The sequence below is a fragment of the Limulus polyphemus genome, unplaced genomic scaffold (assembly GCF_000517525.1).
Source record: "Limulus polyphemus unplaced genomic scaffold, Limulus_polyphemus-2.1.2 Scaffold189, whole genome shotgun sequence".
In the NCBI taxonomy this organism is placed as follows: domain Eukaryota; kingdom Metazoa; phylum Arthropoda; class Merostomata; order Xiphosura; family Limulidae; genus Limulus; species Limulus polyphemus.
In genome coordinates, this window is record NW_013665799.1 from 756,887 (window position 1) to 769,342 (window position 12,456).

Here is a 12,456-nt window from a genome sequence, read left to right on the forward strand (position 1 = left end):
TTTCTTCATTACCCATTCAAGCCGTCTCCAGCCATTATTAGTCTCAAAGTGGGTTCCTCGTTATCGAATTTATCTAACTGTTTATATCATTTTATAGTTCAGTGTTATAAGTATTTCATTTTCATCTTCTATCCTTTATAAATTGTGATAGCTACAATTGTTTTGAACAAAATCGTGTGTGTCTCACTTTTATATACACCAGTAGAATGTGATTTCGCAGTACTTTGTAACATTAAAAGGGTCAAGAGTAGAATTACTTAACATTGGCCATTAAAAAAATGACAGTATTATTTCAACCACGTTCACATCTTTGCCCACGTTCATTATTCTTCACTCAACTTCAGTCTCTTAAATTTCGCCAGGTGGTTAGGGCGCTCGACTCGCAATCTGAGGGTCGCAGGTTCGAATCCCCGTCCCACCAAACATGCTCGCCCTTTCAGCTGTGGAGGCGTTATAATGTGACGGCCAATCGTTGGTAAAAGAGTAGCCCAAAAGTTGGCGGTGGGTAGTGATTACTAGCTGCCTTCCCTCTAGCCTTTCACTGCTACATTAGGGACGGTTAGCGCAGATAGCTTTCGTGTAGCTTTGCGCGAAATTCAAACCAAACAAACAAACTCTTAGATTTAAGTCTAGCTAAAAAACTTTGAAATTATCTCAACCCAGTCTCTAGTTCACGACCTTTAACTACGGGTATTCCAGAATTAGGGGTTATGAACCCTTTTACAACTAAGTGTTAAGCTTTTACTCGTCAGGGATTTTATGACTTCCTAAATGTGAGAAACCGCTAGAAGTTTCAGTGTGACTTTTACCATTGCTTTAAAAAGGAAGGTTTTGTGATATTGGGGTTTAGCTACAGCAGTGTATTATTTGGTTTATTACTGTGAATGAGACACAACACACAGCATTGTTGCAGATTATTCACGTCAAAAAACTACCCACTTTTCTAAAAAAGGGTCTGTTTAAATGAAATACTGCTTCAACACACAACCTCACCTGCAATATTTAGATAGGGGGAATTATTTTGTGCTTATTGTGAAAGCCGATTGTGTGTGCTTTTTTCAAGTGAACATGACACTTTTGACACATGCATCAGAGGTTCGTCACCCCTTTTCTAGAATCTCATTCAATTCTAATTTTCATATGTATACAGATAATTGTACACCAAAGATTCATGCACTGTGTAAAAGTTAATGTCAAAATTACTATCATCTCTAGCACATACGTTCCATAAGATTTTTGTCATTAAGTGCAAAGCTACACAATGGAATATCTGTGGTGTGCTCACAGCGGGTATAAAAACTCAATTTTTAGAGCTATAAACCCACATATATATGAAAATAATAAGAAGACCGCCAAACATATAATAACGGCGCAATGTTATGATTACATAATTTATAAATATGTATATTAAGTTACCAGTGAAAGTTTTAACAGGGATTCCCATTACAAATAATCCTGAAGCCCATAGGTTTTCGCAGGTTTTCTTGAACAGATCGTCGACATTCTCTCATATTATTAGCTATTTATATTGAAATATCTTTATATCATAACTTAAAAATATTAATAAAAGCAACTTGTTCTTTCTTCTACTCTCAGGCAATGAAAATATGTAACATTTCATCCTTCTGTTCCTCCCCTCTAGCAAAACCCCCTGTACTGAAATCACGCTTTCCTAGTCAAGTTGTAAATCCTGGGTCCCAGGTCTCTTTAACCTGCATAGCAGCGGGAAACCCTCTACCCCAGATAACATGGTCGACGTATCTCGAACCAGTACAGGATAGCAATAGAGTCAGAGTTGGAGATTATGTTAGCAAAGATGGAGATGTCATCAGCTTCGTGAACTTTACTCGAATCAAAATCATAGATGGTGGAATTTACCAGTGTACAGCAGCGAACGATAATGGAGTAGTATCTCACGAAGCACGTATAAATGTCGCTGGTCCTCCTGTAATTCGTCCAATGAAAAATAAAACTGTTGTGGGCGGTACTAACGTGCTACTCAACTGCCCCGTTGGAGGATATCCAATTAAACAGATCACATGGGAAAAAGGTGTGTTTAATTTGTTTGTTTTAAAGTAATAATAATAATAATTCGAAAAGTATTTGTAAAGTGTATAACATTTGCTAACTGTGTTATCAAGTTGTTACATAATAGGGTAAGTTGATTTTTACAGTTATTATGCATATCTGAGATGATGGTCACAGTGCTCTGTGATAATTTAAGTTGGAATTACCATTTGGCCTGATATTCGTGACAAAACATCATTTATCTGCATTCCTCTCAGTTAGTCCATCATGGCAAGGAAGTCAGATGTGTGAAAAATAGCATTTGAAATCTGTTTTTTTTAGGTACATGTTGCTTTCCAGGAGGCCTTTTGTTCAATGCCAAATCTCTTCAACAGAGCTGAATGCTATGACAAATAAGCCAATTTAAAATGCTATTTCTGAAGTAATACGTAAACGGTAATTTTACGGCATTAAACGCTGAAAGCCAGTTAAACAGCAATAAAACCAATAGACTTTAATAGTCATACTAAACTGTAGATTTTTTTAAATTTTTTCTTAATTAGTTAATTGCAAGTTTAAAGTCAGAAGCGTGCAAAAATTGTTTTTTTTTTAAATCGGTCTTTTAATTGCTAAATGAGGCTGCCCAAGATGTTTTAGTTCAGTACTAAAACTTATCAGTTCGCTGAATATAATTCATTAAAACTAAAATAAAATATTTCTTATATAACCATTACGTTTGCTGAAATATAATTAGCGACATAAATATGTCATATCAAAACGACGATATAAGCATAATCCTGTAAAAGTCTGAAAGAAATACGAAACGCCAACTTGTCATGCATGAAACAAATACAAAATACTCATCTTGTCATGGCCTGAGAAAATACGGAATTTTGAATGTAATCTGAGTGAAATAAAAATGGTACCATTATTACCCTAAACAGCCACTTTAACAAGATAGCAACAGGTAGAAATGGGTCTAAATATGTTTCCTTTAGTTTCATACAGTAAAAGTCTTTGTTTAGTGGGTGGGGAGAGCTAAAAAGACTGTGTAAACTTAGTTGTTCGTCTTTGACATTTGAAAATCAAAATGTGCCTATGATGAAAAGGTTTAGGTTTGGTTTATTATTTACAATCTTAAGATATTCAAATATCTCACATAGCAGTGATCAATGGGGATAATGAAATCTGAAACTTTTTTTATCAAATCTGAAGAGTCTCAGGCAGCTATAAAAGTTCTGTGAACATAATATTCTACCTTTAATTTACATTTATATCTTAAATATTTTTAATGATGCGTGTGAAACTTATTTTTAAGATACCAATTTAAATTTTATATTTCTTATAGAAATATAATAACAGTTTGAGATACACCATAGCTCGACTCGTAGTCTGCAGGTCGTGGGTTCGAATTCCCGTTATACAAACGTGCTCGTCCTTTCAGTGGCTCGTGATGGTTAATCCCGTTTTTTGTTGTTGGTAAAGGAGTAGCCCAAGAGTTGGCGGTGGTGATTTCCCTATAGTCTTACACTGCTAAATTAGGGACAGCTGATGCAAATATCCCTCATGTAGCTTTGCGCGAAATTCATAACAAACTATTATCAAACAGGATATCTTGATATTGGAAAATGCTTGAAGTTAAGAAATAAAATACACTTTAAAACGTTCTTGCCAATAATTTCCCTTTACCAACTCATAACTGCAACTTCAGCTTACAATCATACAACAGGCCTGATTTGCTCTTTGCTATTTTAATAGAAATCATTAAAATAAACAAAAGACAATAAGCTAGAAATTTTAGACTAAACATCACCTTACTGTTTAACTTGTTTTAACGTGTTAACGTAATAGTCAATAAGGTTGACGTTAAAAACAATTAATATTATTTTATATTTCGATATTTTATGATACAGGTTGAACAAAAATTAAGAAGAAATAATTCACAAAACTATTACCAAAATAATTTATTTAAGACGAACTTTTCAATTAAATGGTTTTACACCAAGGTAAGCGTAGTTAATGTTATTTAATCTAACAAACTACTTGTTTATTTTAAAATAATTGTTTTACAACTTTATTAGTTAATGTATTTCACAATACTTTAACATAATTTTAGATTCTAAAACTTTAGGCTGTGGTGAATATCAAGATTTCAGTTTCTTCAGGCAGAGGTTTTAAAAATGAAAATAAAGGAAAAGATAGATAGGCAGTTTCAAAGAATTGTGGATGGAAAAATACTTAGGTTTTGCTCTATTATTAGTGTCTCAAGTTATTAGTAACGTTTTTAGTGTCTCAAGTTATATTAAGTCTGAGTTTGTTTGTTCATTTGTGCTTTTCTGTCTATCTATATGTTTTTCTTTCAAGTTTTATTGTATTTTAAAGCTCGTAATTTTTTCAACTCTCAGACTACAGCTCTAAAAGAAGAAAGGCTGGTGATATTTACATAAACCTAGCATCAGAAAGAAGTGAAAAACAAAAAGATACAGATGCTTATATCAAAATAACTTTTTTTCTGATACAAATCTCTGAGAAGCGTGTAGAATAAAATGTTAATGCTTAAAGATTTTGGGAAATAGCCTATTTGGGTGATGTATGGTTTTATGCTAATATTGCATAAGAATAAGAAATCAAATGGTCTTATGTCCGGGCGAACTTAGATCGATGAAGACCGTATTCAGGTCGTTCAAAATTCAGGAATAAAATACTGTAGATTTAACATATGTTTAAGTGCATATAATTCCACGACTCACTACAGTTCCGAATATTCGTATTACATCATGGTTAAATTTATCTATTACTGAAAATGTCGAATACATATCTACGTTTAACTAGTATATATATATACATATATTGAGCGGTTCCTTGTACTGACTTTTAAATTTATTAGATATCTAACATAGAAGATGTGTTTATATTTCTTACATAGAAGATGTGTTTCTGTTTCTTATGCTAAATTCCAATTATCTGAAAAGCACGATGATAATAAATTTTTCAAATAACCTGTTTTCAAAAGCTAGACTAAATATATGTACTTCCAAATGAGAACGAGAAAAAAAAGACAGAAAGCGCAGTAATATTCATATAAGTAGAACTTCAAGCTGTTGTCATCGCAAAATATTGAGGTGATTATCCATAACTTTTCTACAAAATTATCTTGTAGTAAAATCTTCCTAACTGCATTGCCTTTCATAATATTTAAAAACATAATATTCTTTATTTGTGAACTAACCAAATTCGTACACACATTATGTAAATAATGTAACATAACTGATATGAAATACATAACTTTCGAATAAATAAAAGTGATTTCTAGATTATTATTAGCAAAAAAAGTTGTTCTACCGATAGAATTTATTGTCTGATTTTTCATAAATATAATGATTTATAGATGAATTCTTTTTCGCGTTTTTAAAGGAGAGCATACTTTCAACACATTATTACCACTTACTAAGTAATTACCTCCCAGGTACCCGACAGTTACCACTTGGAAGGAGACACAGTCTGTTTCCAAACGGCACACTCTTGATTAGCAAGATCCATCGACTGGAAGATCAGGGAAGATACGCATGCAAAGCTAAAGGAGAGGATGGCCGAATAGCAGAACAAGAACTTCATTTAAGAATACTGGGTATGTAAATTGACGAGACCTTGTTCACTTACAATATTTGTCTAAAATATATTTAATAGTTTTAAACCTGTATGTAAATTGACGAGACCTTGTTCACTTACAATATTTGTCTAAAATATATTTAATAGTTTTAAACCTGTATGTAAATTGGCGAGACCTTGTTCACTTACAATATTTGTCTAAAATATATTTAATAGTTTTAAACCTGTATGTAAATTGGCGAGATCTTGTTCATTTACAATATTTGTCTAATAGTTTTAAACCTGACTTAAAATGTGGAAACATTTTAGAGTATATTTGTGTAGCTGTATATCTTTCAACTATATGTACTTGCTTTCATATCACTCATAGTTAACAGTGTGTTGTGTGAAAATATTAACTGAAAACATATTTTCAGTTTTATATTTACCAGAAAATGTGATTAGATAGTCGTTTTCAAATTAATTATACAGTTCTTTTTTTTTTCAACGTATCATAACTATTTCGTTTATTTAAAAGTTGTATATTGAACAAACAACACATATTTTACAAAAACAGAGCAGTGGTTTACCGCTAGAAATTAAAATAAATATGAATAAACAGTAAAAAAGCTTAAAGCAGAACAACAAAATAATGAATCTGTAAGAGAAACAGTCATATTGAAAGAAACTGAGGGCTTATTAATAATATTGGAGATGAAAAAGCTAATAAAAAAAAGTTTTGAGAATAAAGTTAAAAGAAAATATGCGTGCAAAAAGAAATTATTTTTTCAAAATTCCATAAGAATTGGAAGTGAAATACAAAGAAAAACACACACCGCTGATTATTTCGAAATATTGAATGAAATGCATATCTAGATTATAATGTTCCATTACTTATATCCAGACAACTAAAATGTTGAGCTTAAAATGACTTGTTATGTAATTTCCCCAAAAGGTGGCCAAAAACCGTCTGGAGGGATCACTTGTTTTAACCACTCGCATCACTCTACATTAGTGTGTTGTCTGTCAGTTAGTCAATAAACACTAAAATTATTTCACATAAGGGATGGTTAACGTTGCAATTTCTACTGTCGTGACGTCATTAAAATGCCATGAATCACGAGAAGAATTATATATTCTATAGGGTACAACACAGCATGACATATGAACTTCAAAAACAAGAAATAAATTTTGGTTTTATTTACTCTTGAAACAGAACACTTTCGAAGTCCCTGCAGAAATACATCTAGTTACTTAGCTTTTTTACCCAACTTTTTATTAATTATTTCAAATAAAACTTCTTTTAGTGCCGCCTGTGATAACACCGTTTTCCTTTCCTGCTGCTCCAAAAGAGGGCATTCGGACCAGTGTATTGTGTATTGTTCAAGAGGGTGACCCGCCGATTCAAATCACTTGGTTGAAAGATGGGGTCACACTGGAACCTAGAATGAACCTATCAGTGGAACAGACTAATATGTTTATGTCTTCATTAATCATCGAGAAGCTACAGTCAGATCACAGTGCCACGTACACTTGTGTTGCATCAAATGAAGCAGCAGTTGTGAACTACTCCTCACCTTTGGTTGTAAATTGTACGTTAAGTCAAATGTTGATAACAAGTATACTTTTTATTTTTATCGTTTGCCACACGACAGCTTAAATTTGATGTAATTTTTGAATATCTATAATTCATTAACTAAAACCGCACCTAATTGTTTGAGGACTGTCATAAGCTTCATCCTTCCGCGCTAATTTGTACTTTAGAGCTAATTTACATTCAAGTCATTTTCACTATATAATTCACCTTTCTATAACTAATACTTTTAAGGAGCTATAGACATCACTAACGACTGAATTCTATAAAATATCTGAAAGACAGATAAGTTGATTGTCGTCTATGAAAGTAACTTTTGTCATTCAAACAACCGAAGTCTGGAAATTATTCAGTATGTATATTTTTTAACAATAATATTTCTACACAAAATTTGTTTTTAGCAGTTAAATAGCGGTGAAATCTTGTCATGTTTAGTAGGAGAAACATATTAAATGTATCAAATAATGAAATATAGTATATAAAAATTCATCATAGCACCACCACGTTGGAAAGTCGAGCCTATGGACATATCCGTTGTTATCGGAAGTTCCGCTATGTTACACTGTCAAGCTTTCGGAAGACCAGAACCACGTGTGATATGGAAAAAAGCAACAGGTATGTAATGAACGTGACTGATTGGCTTACTAGATTGACTTATAGTGTTTTCCTGATTTCCTATAAGCAACAAAAATCAGAATTATGTATTGAAAGAATATTAAGCCAAACGTTGTTTTACTGAAAGTTGAATATATTCGTTTTCAGAAATTATTGAAGAAAGGTCACTTTAAAAGTAATGCCTCTTTCTTTATAAAGTAATATTTAAAATAGAAAATAGGAACTGCAAATAAATTTAATCTTCCATATACACAGTATAATTTTTCTTTCCTTGTTGGGAAATCGCACACAAAAAAGTGAGGTTTTCTGAAAAAAAAAAATAAATAAAAATGGTAGCACTCATTTCTAAATGTTACAGAAACTTCGTAGTGATGTTGTACAGCCGGCATGTTAATACGAATTGATTCATCTGGCGCCATCTACAGCCCACACGATACAAACACAAATTATTTTCAAGTTAACACTGTTCATCTTAAAATTTTTGTATATCTACTTTCATTAGAAAATTAAAACAATTAAAGGCTAGAAACACCAAAATATAAGGACATAATATTCGCCTATAGTCGTAAATTTTATTTCTCATCATGGTAAAAATATAATACTATTCACTCTCGTTTGCAAAAACAAAATAATTGTTTAAATTATCCACAAATATCTCGAGGTGTACATATTACATACTCATATTCTTTCGTGTTCGCTTTTTATTCGACTTATTTTTTTTCTTTCGATTAGATGAGTTGTCGACGCAATATCATACTGTCATCAGCGGCGCCAGAATTCAGACTTTAGTCAATGGTTCACTAGTCATCCACCAGGTGTTGCAAAACGATCAAGGCAAATACATGTGTGAGGCCAGCAATGGAGTTGATTCTTCATTAAGCACCATCGTTGAACTTAATGTTCATGGTAAATTACCTCCAGTTCTCCTAAAATTATGTTAGTTGTGTATAACTAACTCATTTCAGAAATGGTTGCCCCGCAGTGGCACAGCCGTAAGTCTGCGGACTTATAAGCTAAAAACCGGGTTTCGATACCTATAGTGGGCACAGAACTGATAGCTCATTGAGAAATGTTTAAGACACCCTTTTTGAACTAAATTTTTATTTTTAATATTTTGTTTTAAGTTTGTTTGTAATTAAGCACTACGGGTATCGAAACTCGGTTTCTAGCGTTGTAAGTCCACAGACGTACCGCTGTGCCACTGGGGGGGGGGGTTGTTTTAAGTAAATATTTACTAATATCACTACTATCATAGTGGACTTTCAAATTACAATAATTTTACAAATCTAGCCTTTCTTAAAATTCTCCTTTTAATTACGGATGTAGAATAAAAGGAAAATATTTAGATATGTAAAAAAGTAATTGATTTCAAAAATCACCTGTTTCGCCAATTATATTTGTACAGCGTCACCTACGTTTGAAGTAAAATTTACGTCACTTACTGTGAAAGAAGGAAATAGCGTGAGCCTCACATGTGAAGCCCACGGTGATAAGCCAGTGTATTTTGTTTGGTATAAGGATCACCAGGAGCTCCAGATAGAACGTCAACAAAGGTATATTTATATTACTTGAAAACTTACGAAAATTTCTAAAGAACATATATCACATTTACAACTGGGTGATAAAAAAAAATTGGAGTTTTGTATCTTATAAGTTAAACGATTAAATCGGTGGTTTTAGTTTTCAAATGATCATTCTATGGTGAATATGAATAAAATTTATTAAGATTGGTCTCTTTGTAAACTAGGTATGTTTTGGACGCTATATCCAGTGATGACGTCACAAGGTCAGAACTCATCATCTACTCGGCTAACAGGGCCGACTCGGGAAGCTACTTGTGTCAAGCTAAAAACAATTGGGGTAGTGATGACCGAAGTCTCCAACTACAGGTGCTAGGTAAAAGCCAACCTTAAAGCAGTATTAAATGTATAGATATAAAAGTAATTGAATAAAGAGACAAATATTATACTCTGCTATATAATAAACTAAAAATATTTTTTTGTATCTCAAGCTAAATAAGTCTGTCTTACTTTTATGCATAAAAAGTTGTGGTGAAATGACTTTTATTCATCGGGAAATACTCTATACGTTTTACACAATATAAATCAAATTTGTTAGAAACCTAGATCACATTAGCTATTATGATAAAAAACTGTCGTAAGCTAAATTTCTAAAGACATCCAGCAAACAAACTAATATTGGCATGAAAAAAAAGTAACCGAAATGCCTAAAACATACATAAATATATATATTAATTTATATAATGTAAACTCACTGTGTAAAATAATTAAATATACTATATTTTCTATTTGCCTTTCTTTGACTATTTAGTTTCAGTTTATAACTTCAGTAACACTTTCGCAGCTAGAGATAAGCTCTGGCCTCAGTCTCCTGGTCAACAAAGTAATTTTTATATAAAGACTGTGCTCATTTTTGAGTTTAATTATACTTTTTGATTAATCTTATTGATTTCCAGCATCATACAATCACACTAATTTAAATTATGTAGATCACTGAAATTTTTCGTATTTAGTATTTTCAATCTGCGACACATGAGCTAAAAGGCCAGGTGAGGCACACTAAAGATTAGGCTTAGCCATCACTAATTTCGAACTGTTGATTAGAGGAAGGGAAACCAGTCAGCAGGAACAGTCACACACACAGCTACCTATAATCGAAGAGCTAGATTGAATATCACTACACCACAGCTGAGACCACAGTGTGCGCAGGGGTATAGTGCTGATCGAACCTTGAACTTTTTGATCCGTACCGTCCTCTCAGTGGCTCAACGATAACTCAGAGGACTTATAACATTAAAAATTTGTTTTCGATACTCGTGGTGGGCACAGCATAGATAGTCCGTTATGTAGTTTGTGCTTAACAACGAATAAACCAATCCGTACCAAGCAAGATAACCATTATCTCACTCCTGGTCACCTGTTTTAGCTACGAATTTATTGCCTTGTTTATGGATTTTGATATTGAAGCATAACAGACGTAAAACAGCCTCGATTCCAGCAATGAATGTTTAAAGTTGTAACAATTTATTTTTTAATTTTGAAAAAATGTTATGTACATTTATGCATAAATATAATGCTTCAATTTGAGTACGTTTACCTTAAAGTGGAAGAAATAATTTGTGTTTTAAAATATACACATCACTCTGCATAAATTAGAATAAAAAGTGTACAGGATGAAATACAGTAATGAGGCCTATCTTAAACCTTTATTCATTTAAAATATCTTGCAGATCGTATGTTTGGTTTGAATTCTAAAAAGTGAATTGGAATCTAATAATTTATAGTTATATTTCTGAAAACTGGGAGATATAGTTTTTAGATGTACTGGTTTGGCTATATTATACCAACGTCCAACATCAAGTTGCAACCCACATGTTTATTCATTTTCTGTTGTAAAAGTGTTCAAAAACGTTTCTCTTGATAGTTTGTCAATATTTGCTTTTGCAAAAAGCTGATAAGCTTTTCTTTAGTCTGTGGCTCTAACATGACTCTTCTATTTTATAGTACGAAGTATGGCTCCAAGATGCACAGTTTCTGATGAAGTAACACAAAGTATGATATCTTTATATAAGAAAGGTTCCATTCAGTAAGAAATTCCTGCAAAAACAAAAGTATTAAGAACTAAATTTCAAAAATAATTGAAAGATAAAATGAAATTAGTACGACTGATGACAAAAGGAGACCCCCAAAAAAACCCTAAGCTTTCCAGCTCAGATTTTAAGTACCCCAGGCTTACTTACTCAAAAACAGACGTAAATCTAGAAGCTTCTGTGCTGCAGAACTTCAATAAACCGCTGATGCTAAGGTTGACCCTTGAACAGTGCGACGCAAGTTGTGACAAAAAAAAAAGCTAAAAGGGTGCATTACAGCAAATATATATATATATATCTTTCTTCCGGAAAGGCAGCGAACAGAAGAGGTTTGATTATGTAAAACAAATTGTGCAATTTGAATGTGAAGCATTACTTTAATCTGATGAGTTGGAATCTGAGACTTCAGTATGTTCGTTGCAGGAATAGTATGATATTAAAGGAAAGTTTTCTGCAGCCTTCAGTGAAGCATGGTGAATGTAATATCAAATACGGGGCTGTTTAACCAAAACTATATAGTTTTCAAACGAGACCCAAAACTCGAGCGCTTTCGTATAATTTTCACTATTTTTCTTCAACCTTTATTCTCCTGAAGAAGAATAGTGAACTATTCGAAAGCGCTCGAGTTCTGGGTCTCGTTTGAAAATCATTACTGCTTTTATACGTGATCCTGTGTGCTAACTTCTTAATCAGAATTTAACCAAAACTATAGTTGGTGATCTATACAGTATTGATGAAGTTCTGGATTTTGCCTAATGTAAGAAAATACCTATTCACGATGCTGTTCCTTCTGGACATCGATTAGCAGAAAATTTTAATTTTCCATCACAATAACTATACCATACATACAACGAAAAAATACAAACAGTATCTCACTACAGAAAACAAAAGCGTATGAAACCCTTACATGCTTAGTGAGGCCTCCACAGATCCAAGACCCAGCATTGTTTAGTTTGTTTGGGTCCATCTTGACCTATAAAACAGAAAAGGCAGCCGAAATCAAAGGAGGAACTCCAGGGGTACTTCAAGACTTCTAGGATTC

General features: G+C 32.7%; 1 protein-coding gene across 1 annotated transcript in view; it reads left to right on the plus strand.

The window, feature by feature from the left end:
• LOC106478204 (Down syndrome cell adhesion molecule-like protein Dscam2) overlaps positions 1 to 12,456 on the plus strand; it is a 123,612-nt gene that overhangs the window by 70,390 nt on the left and 40,766 nt on the right. Inside the window, exons 8-14 of the mRNA XM_022381762.1 lie at positions 1,643 to 2,050; positions 5,474 to 5,635; positions 6,903 to 7,187; positions 7,685 to 7,804; positions 8,537 to 8,710; positions 9,210 to 9,357; positions 9,552 to 9,700. Of these exons, the coding sequence (XP_022237470.1) occupies positions 1,643 to 2,050; positions 5,474 to 5,635; positions 6,903 to 7,187; positions 7,685 to 7,804; positions 8,537 to 8,710; positions 9,210 to 9,357; positions 9,552 to 9,700 (1,446 nt within the window). The remainder of the gene's footprint in view (positions 1 to 1,642; positions 2,051 to 5,473; positions 5,636 to 6,902; positions 7,188 to 7,684; positions 7,805 to 8,536; positions 8,711 to 9,209; positions 9,358 to 9,551; positions 9,701 to 12,456) is intronic.